Source organism: Mus musculus, chromosome 2 (genome assembly GCF_000001635.26).
Source record: "Mus musculus strain C57BL/6J chromosome 2, GRCm38.p6 C57BL/6J".
Taxonomy (NCBI): Eukaryota; Metazoa; Chordata; class Mammalia; order Rodentia; family Muridae; genus Mus; species Mus musculus.
Window position 1 is genome coordinate 103,699,476 of NC_000068.7, and position 16,886 is coordinate 103,716,361.

At 52.2% G+C, this 16,886-nt stretch overlaps 1 protein-coding gene across 1 annotated transcript in view; it reads left to right on the forward strand.

Annotated features, from left to right (window-relative positions):
- Positions 1-16,886, forward strand: part of Abtb2 (ankyrin repeat and BTB (POZ) domain containing 2) — a 152,114-nt gene that overhangs the window by 133,166 nt on the left and 2,062 nt on the right. Inside the window, exons 4-16 of the mRNA NM_178890.3 lie at positions 1,296-1,448; positions 2,781-2,946; positions 5,578-5,667; positions 6,156-6,257; positions 8,102-8,198; positions 8,605-8,740; positions 9,805-10,031; positions 11,201-11,379; positions 11,673-11,778; positions 11,970-12,072; positions 12,912-13,002; positions 16,028-16,096; positions 16,565-16,678. Of these exons, the coding sequence (NP_849221.2) occupies positions 1,296-1,448; positions 2,781-2,946; positions 5,578-5,667; positions 6,156-6,257; positions 8,102-8,198; positions 8,605-8,740; positions 9,805-10,031; positions 11,201-11,379; positions 11,673-11,778; positions 11,970-12,072; positions 12,912-13,002; positions 16,028-16,096; positions 16,565-16,678 (1,633 nt within the window). The remainder of the gene's footprint in view (positions 1-1,295; positions 1,449-2,780; positions 2,947-5,577; positions 5,668-6,155; positions 6,258-8,101; positions 8,199-8,604; positions 8,741-9,804; positions 10,032-11,200; positions 11,380-11,672; positions 11,779-11,969; positions 12,073-12,911; positions 13,003-16,027; positions 16,097-16,564; positions 16,679-16,886) is intronic.

Below are 16,886 nucleotides of genomic sequence, written 5' to 3' on the forward strand. Positions count from 1 at the left end.
TACTGCCCTCCAGCCTTGTAAGAGTCGGAAATTTTACAGGTATTTGAGGGGGTTTCAAATGGATAATAATCAGGGTGGATCTTGCAGAAAGTGATAATTCATGAATGGTCATTTTTTTCTTTCTAGATTACACAAGTTTCCCCAAATAGTCCCACTTCCTATATGAATCAACACCATGCCCTTGAAAACGAGACACATCATCATCATTATTATTTTTTGAGACAAGACTCCTGTAGCCTAGGCTAGCCTCAAACTCGATTTATAGTCAAGGGTGGCCTTGAACTCCTGCCTTCATCTCTCAAGTGCAGGGCTTACAGATATATGCCACCACCCTTGGCTTCAGGTGTCATAGATTGATGTCATTCTTTTCTCAGCAGAAACATGACTTGGTCCGTGTAAAAACCTGCATCTGTTAATGCTAAGTAACAGGTGCTAATTCATGGTTTTAGTCTGTCAACAAACATTTATTGAAAACTGTAGCGGTGAATTAGTTAACTGCTTTGACTCCGGTGGGTTGCATGCATGCTGCACCTGCCCAGGAGCCCTCTGGATTCATGAATGGAAGAACACATGCCAGCTGACTTTGATAAGCCTTGACTAGCTCTGTAGCTGGGCACTTCTAATCCTCCCTGCGACTAGCATACACTTCCCTCCTGTGTTCCTGGCTTAACATCTTCTAGATCTATGTTTTATCTTTGCTGCCCTGTTACCTTCTGGGCAGTGTCCCCCAACCCCCAATAAGGTCACTTTCCCTTTCCAACTACATTGCTGGATGGTTTTCTTCTGCTGCTCTTAAATCTGACCCCTCTCCCTCCAAGTCATGAGGATTCTCCTCTTTGGTCCCTTTCCTGCACAATCTAAAAGTCCCGCCTCAGTCTTTATGCCCAGCCGTTAGCTGTGTGGCAATTCTTTACTATCAATCAAAGCCAGCTGGAGGCAGGGGCCCTCAGGTCCAGAAGCACGGCTTTTAGGAGCTGAAATAAGACAAAGCATTAGAACCAATTCTCAACAGAAAACCTGTTGGGTCAGGCCCTGTGCTAAGAAATGAGAAAGGCATCGTTCCTGGCCTTAGGCCATTCGGGATGATGGGACACACGCCATGCTGGAATAGAGTTCTAGGGGCTGTTATAGTAGGCCTGAGAGGTTGGGTGGAGAGAGGTAGTATTGGCACTGTCCTTTCATGGATAAAGCAGCGCGTCTTGCAAGGCTACTTTCTGAGACTGTGTGCTAAGGGGCCCCCTTCTGTGTGCAGGGAACACTGCACCCAGACCTGACCTCTCTCTGCTTCCCCACAGGCCCTTCATGCTGCTGCCACCGCTGATGGAGTGGATGCGGGTTGCAATCACCTATGCAGAACACCGTCGCAGCCCCACTGTGGACAGTGGCGATATCCGGCAGGCAGCCCGGCTACTGCTGCCAGGCCTGGACTGTGAGCCCCGGCAACTCAAGTATGGAGCCCAAAAGAAGTGGGGAGGGGTACAACTTCTCTGTCCCATCACCTATAACACCTCTCTGCTATCTGCTTCTTCTAGTGGCTGGGTGGGCATCAGAGCAAGGCTGTAGGGCACCTGAGTTACATTAAGTATCGTTCAAAAGTTCATATCCCCCATAGCCAAGTGGGGGAAGAGGTTTGTTCTAGGCTTTGTCTGTAATTGCTGTAGTGCTACCCAGCACATACACACCTTTGACTTTGGGCTGGAGTGCACATGGAGTGCGAGTTTGGGGTCCTGGCTGGGGAGGCTCTTTCATTCACTGTGGTTTTCTTGTATCAAACCCTGTGCTGAGCTCTTCTGCCTTGTGCCTGTATCTCAGCCATCATGACAACTTTAAAGAGGGCTCTAGTGCCCTGTAACAAATGAAGAGACTGCAGGTCAGAGAGGAACAGCAGCTTGTCTGCAGAGGTGCCTAAATTTAAGATCATCATGTTCCTTCCCACAGTAACCCCTCCTGTAGACAGGACTGCTGCAGAAGCTGTTCATGGGCCTGCTCCTGCTGGCCAGCCCTAGCCTGGCCTGGCCTGAGGGCTGCTTGAATTTCTGTTTCCTGACGGTGCCCAAACCATACTATAGACATGAATTTTACAAACTTTGACCTAATTCAAAGATTCAGGTAGGAGCTTTTAGGATGCTGTGGTGTGCCCTGTGTAGGTACAGATTTTGTCTATAATGGTTCTTAGTTGAGTTGATTGTTCATAGGATTCTGATTCTCTTCCTGCCTTGTCCTTGATAATTTGGGGTTTTACTGGGCAACCTGAAGAGACAAAGGGAAAATCTAGGCATTGGCAGCAATGCCTACTTCACCACCTGAAGGTCAGCCTGCTTATGCAAGCACTATGCAGTGGCCAAATGCTAAGGCCCAGGCCCGGGCACCAGCCCTGGTCAGCTTTCTCCTCCTCAAGGGAGTCAGAGAATTTGTTCCAACAGTTGACAGATCTCAAGCGCTCAGTCCACTGCATTAGTCCATGTGTAGGAGGCCGAGCTTTGTCCTTTCTATGGCAGAGGTTCTCCACCTAACCACTTTGCTATCTCCAAAGAGTTTACATTATGACTCATAACAGTAAGCCAAATTACACTTAGGGAGTAGCAGTGAAAGTAATTTTATGGTTGGGGTCACCATAACATGAGAGTCTGTAAAGGGCCGCATCAGGAAGGTTGAGAATCACTGCCCCAGGGCAAGACCAGAGCAAGACCAGCCATAGCTGACCCCTTCACAATTCAGCCAGACCCACTGTGCTGTGTGTCACAGTCACACTCACACACCTCTTGGTCTCTCCTGTGCAGACCCGAGTGCTGCTTCAGTTCCTTCCGGAGGCTGGATGCTCGAGCTGCTACTGAACGCTTCAACCAGGACCTGGGCTTCCGCATGCTCAACTGTGGGAGAACAGACCTCATCAGCCAGGCCATCGAGGCCCTGGGCCCGGATGGGGTGAACACAATGGATGACCAGGTACCTTCTGCGGACTCTTCTAGGCCAGGCATAGAGAACTATGCTAGGGTGGGAGAAGCAGTCACAGTCCCTGTATCCTGAGCCTGACTGGGGCTTGCTCAGTCAGCTCTGGGCCTCAAGATCCTGACAGGTGGCCAGTCTGGGTCCCCCAAACCTCCTGGACAACTATGGTAGTGTGGGCTCTGTTTCCCTGGTTGGAAGGCCAGCAGCTATCCTAGATGAGGCCGGGCTGAGGAAGAATCCAGTGAAGGCTTGGACTGTAGACTCGGCAGCAAGCCGTGGGACATAATCACTGGCATGTGAACGGGACTGTGTGCCAGCCACTCACAAGCTCCAGAGAAACCAGGACTCGGGGTGACACTGGTAAAGCGAGAGTAAGAAGCAAGCACCTAAGCCTATCGACCACCTAAGGCCAAGTGCAGCTGGAGTCAACAGCACACGGCAGCTGTAGCAGGAGGATCAGGAGTTCAAGGCCAGCTTCAGCTACATAGTGAATTCAGGGCCAGTCTGGACTACAAAGTGAGCTCCTGTCACAATAAAACTGAACGCTAAGCATCTAGTTCATTGGTAGAGTATTTGCCTAACATGTGCAAGGCCCCTGGTTCAGTTTCCAGCACCAAAAGAAAGAGGAGGAGGAGGAAGAGGAAGAGGAAGAAGAAGAAGAGGAGGAGGAGGGCAAACACAGAAAACAAAGAAAGAGCACATTGATGAGAAGTACCAAGAAGCAAAATGAAGGGGAAGAGGGCAGGAAATACTGGGGTGAACCCTGATTTACAGAAGAAACTATGAAGGCGCCTGCACAGTCAGAAGACTGCAGCGCACACCCGCTGTGGAATGTTTGGGTGACTCTGTTTGATCAGTTACTATGTCCCAAATGATACTGTGTGGTTTGGAAGCCTATCCAAAAGCCTGGGGACAGCCAGGCTGCCATGGAGGGTCACGGCCCGTGTCTTACGCCATGACAGTGCAGCCCAGAGACTGGAGCAGCAGATGAAGCGTGAGGCCAGGAGTGCTTTGTGGGGCTGAAACTGAGCCTGAGGGAGGGTGGGGTTGGGTGCAGCAGAACAGGAAAGAGGGTGAGGCAGCTGCCAGCGAGTGTGGCCAGGCCAGGCTGAGGAGCCACAGAGCGAGGAGTGTCTGCACAGTGGAGAACCTCAGGCTGGTGTCGGTCGCATGCAGGCACAGATGCAAGGCCTCTGTGGGAGCCTTCTTCCCAGTGGGTGTTCGCTTCCTCGGGGCCTGCAGTGTTGAAGCCCAGGCACTTACAGTTCACACTGTTGAAGGCTTTAGTCTACCACATCACAGCTGAGGTATCTTGACAAGATACCCTGCCACCAAAGGGACCTTGCTTTCCTTTCCTCAGTGCCTGCGTGTAGAGCAGTTGGTGGGATCTTCCATCAATGGCAGTACATGTTCACTGTGGTTCCTGTTGATATGATTATTACTGCTGTTGTGTTACTGTCAAAACGATGATGGTTAGCCCTGAAATCTGGGCTTCAGCCCTCCATATGTGCCTAAGGGACAGCATAAAAATGTGGCTTCCTTTCTCCTGCTCAGAGCCTGGTGTATGCTCTGAGTGTATACAGATGTGTGGAGAAAAGCTCATTACATACCTGGTGTGTGTGTGTGTGTGTGTGTGTGTGTGTGTGTGTGGAGTGTGGAACAAAGCCAAGTTTCCATCATGCTGCCACTGGCTTCTCCGTAGCTGCTCAGCATTGTTGCTCTATGAACGCTGGTATTTAGAAACAGATGCATAGGTAAACAGGCTGCTCGCCCCATGATTAATCTCAAGCCATTTCCTTATCTCCAGGAACTAGACAAGGATTTATGAGCTGAGAAGATCTTCTCTCCACACAGATAACCTAATAAATAATATCACAGAGCACCAGACAAATGCTTGCCAGGATCCAGCTGTGGCGTGCACTTTACGCCGTTGCCTTTGCCGTCAGACTCCCAGTCAGGGAGACAACCCTGCTAGCTGCCCCTGTAGATACAGTGAGGGAGTAGACACCTCTTACAGTCTGCTCTGTACTGCTCATTAGCACAAGATATGGTCAGGCACATCTCCTCAGAGACACTGCTGAGCACAAGCTTCAACAACTCAGACCGGGGTTCCAGCCTAGGACCTTGGACAGTTAACTCCCCTTCTCTGTCCCATGCGCATACAATGAGGATAACAATAGAAGCCACACACACATAGTAATAGTACAGTGATTAAAGGGAACACTGCGTGTAAGTCACTTCCTATAGTGAATCCAGGCACTGTGTGCAGTGTAATGTGTTACTGTTAATTACCTCTCACTTGGGGTTGTAAGCTTATCATGTATGTACTGAGCACTGTGTATACTAATGCCCTTCTACTACCAACTGAGACACACATTGTTTCTATCTCTAAGATGAAGAAACTGAGGCCGAGAAGAGACATTGGGTCTGGGATCTGGCTGCACTGCTTGCCACGTAGGCCATATATTTCTCACCCCTATGCTGATGACTCTGATTAGCCTTCCAGTTCCTTGGCCCTGGGAGTTTAAGACACAGGACAGCTCCTGAGGAGCAGCTGGGCAGAGACCTGTGGGATGCGGGATGCTCTGTTCCATGCCTGACAATTTAGCATCTACCTTTGATTCACAGGGTATGACGCCGCTTATGTACGCCTGTGCTGCTGGGGACGAAGCCATGGTCCAGATGCTGATTGATGCTGGAGCTAACTTAGATATCCAGGTAAAAGGAAACCCCTGTCCTAGGCCCTAACCCAGGGAGAGGCTACTCCACGATCTCCAGCAGCCAGGCTGGGCGTGGTATTTAAACTCTGTCTAAAACAAGCCAAGAGTAAGAAAGATGGTGGTCAGAGCAAAGACCACTTTCCTCTGAATTTGGACTGAAGTGGGAGATGAGAAGAGAGAGTGGCCATAACTCTATTTTCATAGCTCTTGTCCTCTATTGATAGGCTAATCCCTAGTTGTCCCTGTCTCTGCCTCCTTCAGATGCATAAAGTGCTCCCCTTCTGTCTTCTCTTGCTCAGGAAGACATCACTTGTTGGCTTTGAACCTTGTCCACACAAATGCTCTCAGAAGACATTACCCAGCAAATGTAGATACACTTCTGTTAACTTCGCCACCCTTGCAATGTATCCCTTTAGCTAAAGTACCTGTGTCATCTGCTCTGGAAAGTCACCTTCCAGGAAATAGTGAGGATTTGTTGTATTTTAGGTTCCAAGCCACTCTCCCAGGCATCCGTCCGTCCACCCCGACAGCAGGCATTGGACCTCCCTGACATTTGCGGTGCTACATGGACACATCTCTGTGGTGCAGGTGAGCTTCCGAGGGTGCACCATGTGCCGCAGCTTCCAAAGTGGGCTTTCAAAGTGGATCCAGCCCCAGCCAGACACTGCTCCAGGCCAGGGTCCACCTGACTGGCAAAGCTCACCTGACTCACCTCAGGAGTGAAGTTAGTGTAGAGTTGGAAGAGGAGAGCCAGGCCTAGCCAGGGCGCTCTCCGGGTGAGTTCTGGAAGACTGGACTTCAGTCTGCTCCATTTCACATTTGCAACCCTCATCTAGCCAGGTGCTCTTCCCTCAGACCTGGCTCTGTGTCACAGTGTCCCTCCACTCCTGTCCCTCCCTGTCTCACAGTTCCTGAGGAAGGGCAGATGGCACAGCTCACATGTAAAGCTAAGCCTCGTTGTTGCCCACCTTGGGTTGGGCTGCTATGGCTGGCATCACAGTGAGGAGATGATGCTTCTAGAAGCAGAAGCTGTGGGCAGAAGAGGCACCAGTGACATGGCACTCAGTTGACGAGTCCTGCAGGACTCCACCGACCTGCACCCTGGAGTGGGCCTCACTCCCTCCCCCTCTTCTAGGACGCAAGGCCTCTGTGGGTAGTAAAATCGGGCCTGCCTGTGGTAGTCAGCGCCGCCTGGCGTGCAGCCAACCCTCTGTAGGTGGTTGTTGCCCAGTTGGCCACTGCACATAGTCTGCTTTGTAGTCACTGCCTTCCCAGGCCTGAGCAGAGTTACTGCCTCCGTCCAGGCTGGGCCTGTGGGCTGTGCCCTGCGCTGGCCTGGTGCCCAGTTTCATCCAACAGGCAAGTCTCCACCCCCACTGCCTCGTCCCAGCAGGGAGCACATCTGGTTTCTGACTGACAAGTCGCCAGCAGATACAGGCTTTCTCCGTGCCCCACCCCCTGCAGGGAAGCTTGGAACTCACCTGGGATTTTTTGTATCTGGTTGCCAGGGAGGGGTGGTCAGAGATTTGAGGTGTGTCTTCAGAAGCCTGGAAGTGTGCAAAGCAAGCCCCCTCAACAGCAGAATGCAGGCAGCACACTTGCCTCCTCTGACTCCTGGCAAAGCTGTCCTTGATGGAATGAGGCCTCTTGCACTCCTGGCTAGCCTGCGACAATCTGCTTCTCCCCACCCCTTGCCACCCCGGGTAGCCGCTGAGCCTCTCCAGTGAGGAGTCCCTCAGTGTGTTGGGCACCATATTGTTTAATCTCAGTAATGCTTCAAGGCAGGCCTCTCCCCCCACCTTGTAGCTAGGGAAGCCTAAAGTTCAAGCCATTCCAGTCAGTGGCCAGCACCGTAGCCCGTTCGTCTACACCTGCTGCTGCTCAGGGCCTTGTTTCCCTCTAGGGCAGTGGTTCTCAACCTTCCTAATGCTGGGACCCTTTAACACAGTTCCTCACGTTGTGGTGACCCCCAGCCATAAAGTTATTTTCATTGCTCCTTCATAACTGTAATTTTGCTGCTGTTACGGATCACAGTGTAAATATCTGTTGTGCAGGACATCTGGTAGACCCAAAGGTAGAGAAGTGCTGCTCTAGGTGACAGTTGATTGTAGGTGACACTCCCTGTTCTGCTTATCTGTGTGAGTTCTCCAGAAGGTCTCTGAAGCTGATTGGTGGGAAAGTATTGAGAAGAGAAAAATAGTTCCAAAGTGGCCACAGTTAGAGCATAGTGCATGGTGGGATGAAGGGGGAGATTGCAGAAGTGCAGATCCTGAGGGTACTAGGTGTCCTCAGACTCCAGTGCCTCAGCTGCCAGTGGGAGCTATTTCATGGTCACATGTTTGGAGAGACTTGTAAGTCCTACCCCCTAGAGTACTCCACCCCTCTCCAGGCACCCTGTTATGCTGAGTATGTCTTCTTCCTGTGCCTGACAGCTGCTACTTGATGCCGGTGCCCATGTGGAGGGCTCAGCTGTGAACAGTGGGGAGGACAGCTACGCCGAGACACCCCTGCAGCTGGCCTCTGCAGCCGGTAGGTACACTGCTTCCCTGTCTCTCATGTTCTCACATCATGATCACATTTTAGCCTTGTCACCCAGGCTGGTCACTGAGCTATGTGCTAACTCTAGAAACCCTTAAGGTTCCTTCTAGGCTACTAGGAGGGGGTTCCTTCCCTCTTTCTCCCAGCGCTTTTGCTGAGCAAAGGGTCCAGAGAGGGCCCTGTACGGTAATGAGCCTTCCCCTCCTGAGGACCTAGACAGGGTAGGACACAGCCACCTTCTCTGACCTCCCATTTATACCCACGTTATCATTGCCTGATTGTGATTGTAGGTCTCCCCCACTTATTCCAAGAATCCAATCTTGGAGACCCCATCTGCCCCACCTTGGTTTCCCTCCTCAGATCTCATGAACCCTGGTACTTCCACCTTGTCTTTCAGGGAACTATGAGCTGGTCAGCTTGCTGCTGAGCCGGGGTGCTGACCCCCTCCTCAGCATGCTGGAAGCCAACGGCATGGCATCTTCCCTCCACGAGGAGATGAACTGCTTCAGCCACTCCGCTGCCCACGGCCACAGGTACAAACCCTGAGGTGCCAGCCCTGGGTGACCAGGCACACTGAAATGCACTCTCATGAGCCTGGGCTTCTGAGGCAGGAGAAGAGCCAGGCCTGGTAATGGTTCCTGAAGCCAGAGCTAGGGTGCAAGTTCTCCAGGATGATGTAGGTTCTTGGTCAGCATGGAGGCCCAAGACTTTGGAGACCTGGAGACACTGGATGAGCTCTGACTTCTGACACGCTGGCACTGACTGGGACCTAAACCTCAAGCCCACCCCTTTTTAGCAAAACTGTTATTCATGTAGCTGCCAAGACTCCAGTCCTCTGTGAAGTTGGTGGTGATTTTCCAGTGCCTGTGGTGCTCCCAGAGTATCCCCAGGGCTTCACTCAGCACACGGGCCAGCTATGAAGAGGTTGCTAGTAGCTCCAGGAGCAGATGGCAGGCCTGCCTGGCCCTGTGACTGGCAACAGCAGGCTGAAACCAGAGTCGTTAGGCTGTGCTAGAGGTGGAACGTGGAGGGGAACAAGAGAAGCAGTTACTAGAGAGCAGGAAAGGAGACAGAAAAGAAAGACTGGTGGGGCAAGACTCCAGCGCACAGTTCAGGGCTGTCTCCTCAACACTACTAGACTTGTGCTCCTGCTGTGACCTCCCTGACAGTGCCTGTCCCATGCCTTTTTCCAGACCCCCAAAACCCTTCCCATCAATGCATAGGAGGAAAGCAGAAAGGGCTGGTGGGCTTGTCCACTGTGGAGTAGGTTGCTGGTACCTTTGCATCAGACTGGCACCATGCCCAAGAGAGGGTGATCCTGGCACCCTGTGTTAAGGTGGCAAAGCAGCTATAACTCAGAGAAGTAGAAGAGCCTGAGATCACACAGCCAAGTGCAGAGCTATGACTCCTCAGTCATACTAACACAGAAGAAAGATAGGGTCCTTGGCTCCTCCACACGTCTGCGATGGGGGATGCTGAGAGCCCTCTGCTGCCCTGAGGTAGTCCATCATGGCATGGGCTCTATAATATAGCTCAGTTGGGCACTGTCCACCCATCTTGGGGATTCCAGGGCTCATTTTGCTATCTTGGCTTACAGAAATGTCCTGAGAAAGCTCCTGACTCAGCCACAGCAGGCTAAAGCAGATGTGCTGTCTCTAGAAGAGATCCTGGCTGAGGGTGTGGAGGAAAGCGACACATCGAGCCAGGGCAGCAGTGAGGGGCCTGTGAGGCTAAGCCGAACCCGAACGAAGGCCCTGCAGGAAGCCATGTACTACAGCGCTGAGCACGGTTACCTGGACATCACCATGGAGCTGAGGGCACTGGGTGAGGCTGCTCAGGTGTAAACAGTTGCACAGAAACATATGCACGGACATGTGGGAACAGTCACTGCACAGAAACACACAGTGCATGGGCACATGGGAACAGTCATTGCTCTCAGGGTCCCAGCCTTCTGCTTGCAGGCCAACTCTCCCTTCTGATGGCACACCAGGAGTGTGTATAGGACCCTGAAGATTACAAAGATGTCAGTGTGCCTGGTTGCTCAGCTGGCTTTCTACTCCTGGGGTCTGTGAATCAGTGGATTTCTGCATCATCCAGGGAAACTAGTCAGCCTGGCAGACTTGAACCAGATCCTATGTTATCTGTATAGTGTTACATGATCTAAGCCTCACTCCCCACCTTTTTGTGGGTTTGGTTCTGATTATCTTCGTTCGACTAGGAACAGGATGCTGTCCGCTAGAGCACAAGGCATGGTGGTGTAATTGTGGGGCCAAATGCCAAACCCAATAATGGCAGCAGTTCTCACCCTTCCTAATGCTGTGCCCTTTAATTCAGTCCCTCGTGCTGTGTGACTCCCAACATAACATTATTCTTGTTAATGCCTCACAACTAATTTTTACTGCTATTATGAATCATGATGTGAATACCTGTGTTTTCTGATGGTCTTAGGTGACTTTTGTGAAAGGGTCATTTGTCCTCAAAGGGGTCACAACCCACAGATTGAGAGCCACTGCCCTAAGGCCTGGCCATCAAAGCCCAGGCAGCCCCAGGAACACCATTGGGATATAACTGGATTTTGACATAAATTTCACATCCTAGTCTTGTTGCCCCATGGCCCCAGACTCAGGCCAGGGGACTCCAGTAAACCCCTACATGTCCTGCTGTGCACAGATACACCAGGGAGCTGGATGCTTCATCTCTTCCATGATGGAGCCACTTCAGACTTCTGTTCTTGAGTGCCCTGCGTACTTTCTGGGTACATCTGGTCATCCCTCCCGAATGGGTTTTCTCAGCAAATAGTTGTAGGGCCAACAAGCACTAGGCCCTTAGCTTGGCTGAAGGCCTTCCTCCATGTCATCTGATGAACAGGCAGAGCATCCTATGCCCTGTCAGCTGAGCGACACTCGGCACTCAGTGGGGCATCAAGCAGAGCCCACCCTGAAAAGGCTGTACTTTCCTGGGAGGAAGTGACAGCTTCCCTTCTTTCTGGCCAGGTGTTCCCTGGAAGCTGCACATCTGGATAGAGTCGCTGCGGACCTCCTTCTCACAGTCACGGTACTCAGTGGTGCAGAGCCTCCTGAAGGATTTCAGCTCCATCAAGGAAGAGGAGTACAACGAGGAGCTGGTGACAGAAGGCTTGCAGCTCATGTTTGATATCCTCAAGACCAGCAAAGTGAGTGGGGCCCCGCAGCCCTGACCTGGGTTCCACATCCTAGGATGGCCGTGTAAATATACATGCACATCCATCCCACACACATGAACATACATCACCCCAACACCCAGAGTTGGACTGCATGGCTGCCAGAGGGCAGAGGCCATGGCAGTCCAGACTGGAGCCCAGCCAAAACAGCCATTTGGGAAATCACAGATGAAATGACAGTCTGTTCTGGCCAACAAGCCTGATGTAGCTGCAGCTACAGCCAGCTGTGCGCATGAGCTGAAGGTCCTTCCTGCCTCTCCCTGCAGAACGACTCCGTCCTCCAGCAGCTGGCCACCATCTTCACACACTGCTATGGCACCAGCCCCATCCCCAGCATCCCGGAGATCCGGAAGACCCTGCCAGCCAGGCTAGGTGTGTATCCATGCCCGCTAGGGCTTGTTCCCACGCTCTTCTTTCTCCCCATCACTCTTGCCTGCCTTCCTGTTCCCAAGTGCCAAGGCCCTAGCTTCAGTATCCCTCACTTTGTGTCCTCTGCTCCATTCCACCCCAGCCCTCTTCTAGAGGGTTGATACCCTGACACTATCTTGTCTTCCTACCCACAGATCCTCACTTTCTGAACAACAAGGAGATGTCTGATGTAACCTTCCTAGTGGAAGGAAAGCTGTTTTATGCACACAAAGTCCTTTTGGTGACAGCATCTAACAGGTAGGCCACCTGGGTATCAGCCCTGGCCCCAGGAACACCTCCAGTTCTTTTAGCATTGAGGTGTGCTGTGAGTCTTCCTGGGGAGATGGAAGCAAGCATGTGTCCACCCCAGACAGGACACTAATAAATGATTCCACCTAGGTCTAGCTTAGGAGACCGGTGAGTTTGGGGGTCAGGTCACTTAGAGGAACATGATGTCCCAGAGGCAATCCCAGCATGGATACATGAAGCCTGCATTTCTGAAGTTCCTGGCTGATTTGCCTATCTGCCCAGTCTTTTCTTCCCAGCAGCCATTGCTGCTTATATAGCCTTATAGGGAGAGATGATGTGAATTTTTCTAAGTTTCAGGAACTTCCTCTGAACTGTCTTATTTACTTCTAGTCCTTGTTTCATCTACCTTAGAAGAAAGAGCTATATAAGGTGACCATAGTGCTAGAGAAAAGGGACCAAGAGGACCTTATAACTTCTGTCCCTGGGGTACAAAGTGGGTCAGCCTGGGTGCAGCAGGAGCAGAGTCCAGCGTGCAAGGAGAAGTTCTCAGGGCCACCTCCTGCTGAGTTATACAGTTGACTATTAGAACACAGAAGTATTCTAGAATAAAGAGCTAGCGTTCCCAGCATAGGCTCCTGGTCATCGTGCAAGGGGAGAGTGGGGGAGCAGAACAGAGCTGGGCCCAGCAACCCAGGATGATGTAAAATGACACCTGCCAAACATTAGTTTGAGAACAGGGCAGTCATTTTTAGTGTTCCATCTCCCAGAAGCAGCTCAAATGGCAGTGCCATTGGCACAGCAATGGATCTCAGGCCATGTTCAAACCTCACCTTGTCTCCTTGTTCCAGGTTCAAGACCTTAATGACCAACAAATCAGAACAAGATGGGGACAGCAGCAAAACCATTGAGATCAGCGACATCAAGTACCACATCTTTCAGGTGTGTGGGCCTCAGAGTTGCCCTCTCCTTGAAAGTCCCTCTGCACAGCCTATCCTGGGCCTTATGCATCTGGTCAGTCTGTCCCTGAGGGCCTGTGTGATTTACCAAGTCAGTGACCACAAGAGAGCCACCCAGTCCTCCCCTCATGCAGACTGATCCTCTGTGAGGCTGTGGCTTCAGAGCTACCTCAGGAATCCAGGCAGCCTGGACATAGATAGAAAGGATGAACACCGCTGCCCACAGGTGTGCGGGCGGGACTCATGCTGTAGTGAGCTGCTGAAAGTTTACTGGAAAGGCAATGGCTGGGCTATTAGGCAACCATGGTGTAGGCTGCCCCTCTTCTCAGCAGTCCAGGGCTTTGCACAAGGTTCAGGCTGAGCAACAGACACTGTGGCAGCAGATGAGGAGGGTTGGAGTCTCAGCTGAGAGAGATTTTCCAAAAAGTCCCAGGTGTCTTTGTGTTAGGGGTTGGTGCTTGGCCTGTAGATCTGACCCCCTTTAGGGCTATGACCACACAGAGGCCCAGCAGCAGCAGGTAGTGCTAGGCCCTGTCTGGCCCTGTATAGAGTAAAGATCCCATGGGAGACCACAGAATCCCCAGCCCCACCACTCAGGAGTACAGAGAGCCACCGTGGAACACTCCTGGGCCTCTGTGCCACCACACTAAAGGCCAGGTGTGGTGACAAGCACTTTCAGAGGCCAAGGCTGAAGGCTCATGTGCGTGAAGCCAGAGAGGACCAGAGCGTGAGACCTTCAGGAAGTCCAAAGCATGCCTGCCCCCTCGGCCTCCTCTTTAGTCACATTAGCTACTCTGGGACAGAGGAATTAAAGGATGGGGCCACCCTCAGTGAGACAGGGCTGTGACTCTTACAGGAGAAGGCACTTCCTGGGAAAGTGGCCGCCAGGCTGGGGTAGCAACAGTCAGCTAACCAGACTGCAGACTACAGACTGCGCACAGAAGCCCGAGTGGGAAGACTTAGCTTCTGTACCCAGGAAGCTCCCAGGGGCGAGGGGCGGAGTGTCACTGCTCACTGACACTTCACTTCTAGCATTTTTAAGTTACGTGTCGTGGGGTGCAGAGGGGAGGCATGCCAGTGTGTACAGATTTGCTCCTTCTACTGTGAGTCCTGGGCTTGACCCTCGAGTCACTGGGCATGAGAGCAGCTCACCAGACATTTCTTAGACACGCTAAATTCAGGCTTCCACCAGCTCCTACTTAAGCCTCACAGCGGTCCGAGGTCCGCTCCCCTCTTGACAGATGAGGGGTCAGAGGTTGAGTAGCTTGTTCAAGGTAACACCCATGGGAAGCGACACGTAAGGCAAGGAAGGACTCGGATTTGATTGATAAGAGCTTGGCGACGAGATGGAAAAGTCATGGGACATGGGGGGAGAACAGGTGGGAGCGGGAACACGGTAACTAAGGGACGAGACAGGGAGGGCAGACTCGGGCTCTGGCCTTCTCTCCCTCCACACTGGGGAGACATGTTTGCTCAAGAAGCCCAAAGTCCAGGTGACTGTAGCTGTGCTCAGATGTAGGATGGTCCTGGAGAGCAGCAGGGATTGGTGGAAAGGTAGCGAGAGGTGTGGGCTCAGCCTTGGGGCAGAGGAAGGTCACCTGTGCCAGGCTAGGCTGGCAGCTCCTGTGGAGGGTAAATGGGGACAGTAGCCTACTGGGGCAGCACACACAGGCCTTGTAAATGCTACCCTCAGCTCCCACCCAGGGTTAGCCACTTAGCCAGATCTGAACATCTACCTGCCTTATTCCGTGGATCCCCTGGGCCCATTTCCAAAGTATTTGAATGTATGTACTCCAACACATCCATAGTATAAGAAATTGAGATGTTTCTTTTTTTAGTTCTGGAGACTAAGTTCAGGGTCTCCTGCTTACTAGAGAAGCACTCTACTGCCCAGCTACATCCTGGGAGAGCTGACCCACCACTGTCCCAACTGAGTGAGGGTATCCCAGGGCTGAGACTTTGTCCTGGTGGCTAAGGAGAAACAGAGTACTCACAGGGACAGACTACTGAGCCACTGTGTGATGGCTGTGCCGCAGAAGCCTTGGGAGTCTGGCTTCTTGATGGGAGCCTGCCAGTACCTGGCTGAGCTGCCGTCCTGCTGTCAGGTTTTCTCCTAGACCCTCTGGTGCCTCTGCAGCCTGAGGGCCGGTCCTAACAGAGCCTGGCCGTGCCTGCTGGAGCCTTGTTTACTCTTGCTCCTGCCAGCACCTTGCTGGGGCTGCTGCTTCAGCCAACCAGAGAGAATTGTTTTCCTTCTTCTAGCTGGGAACCTCACCAGGTTCCAGTGTAATGGCAATATTAGTGCTGTGAACCTCAAACTCAAGAGAGCTGCCCATTCCTGGGCTCTCCCATGGACTCACTTCCTAAGCGCTCTAGGCACAGATCTCAGCCAGGCAGCAGAGCAAGTGCCTCCTCTCCTCAGGAGGTCTGCCAAGGTCTCAGAATCTGGCCTGCTTAGACGGTTGTCCCTCTACTCACCCCTCGGGTCCATATAGACTTATTTGCTTCCGAGACAGGGTCTCACTATGTAGACCAGACTAGCCTTGAACTTGCTACCCTCCTTCTTCAGTGTTGGATTACAGATTTGTACCAACGTGTCTGGCCATTCATAGAATTTATTTTATACTTTTGTTTTGCTCTGAGGTAGGGTGTCCCTGGCTGCCCTGGTGATGTTTGGTCCAAGCTGGGCCTCAAACTTGAGCAATCCTCCCATCTAACTTTCCTGGATGCTGGGATTGTAGGCATGTACCAGCACACTGGGTTCATACATACACTTTGGACAAAAGCAGTGAGCACGTGGTGGGAGTGGGGTGGGAGAGAGGGTAGTGGCCCTGCTTTGGAATAACAAACCAGAGTGACTTGAGGCAAGACATCTTCCCTCCTGGGCTACAGAGCTCTCATAGGGAAAGGCTCCTTGTCATGGCAAGGGGTCAGAGGGTCTCGGAGCTGGCAGTATAGCTGTGCAGCACCACACGTGTGGTGTTTACATAAGTCCGTTCCCACTGCAGATGCTGATGCAGTACCTGTACTACGGAGGAACCGAGTCCATGGAAATCCCCACTGCTGACATCCTGCAGGTAAGGGCAGGGCATGTAGCCCAGTGTCCTCCAGACCTCATCTCTCAGCCCCGATCTCAGATCCATGTGGCGGGGCCTGTCATCCACATGGGGCATGATACCTGTGTCATGTGTAAGGGCACTTCTGCAGACAGAACAGGTATCAGGCACACCTCCAAGCCCAGCTTTCTTGACATGCCTGTGGGGTTCAGCCCAGGAGCATCAGACAGTGGCTGAGTCTGCTCGACAGTGGTACATGGCCCAGAGGCTCACTCTATCTTACAGCCCAAGGTCTCTTTGGAGGTCAGAAATCTCAGCCCACACCCGTGCCTATCCTGTATCTCTCAAATCCCAGCTACTACCAAGATGATCTAGAACAGAACCATTTCAAGGGAACCATCTCTTCTCAGACTAATTTGGCAGGAGGGCTGGGTCCTGGGACTTAAAAGGGGACGCTTTCATTTCTAAGAGGCCTGCTTTACCCCCTAGCTGCTGTCAGCTGCCAACCTGTTCCAGCTAGATGCCCTGCAGAGACACTGTGAGATCCTGTGCTCCCAGACCCTTAGTGTGGAAAGTGCTGTCAACACCTACAAATATGCCAAGGTAAGTGCTGGGGACAGTCAGCCACTCCCACCACACTCCACTCTCTGTAGGGCCCTGTCACAGCACTGACAACAGGCAGGAGATGAAATGCATGTGTCCAGGCCACATGAGGGCAGAGTGGCCAACGGAACTTAAAACTTCACCTGGAGCCTGGGGCTCCTGCTGCCAGCAGGGGCCCTGACATTGGTTTAGAGCCATCTTACATCTC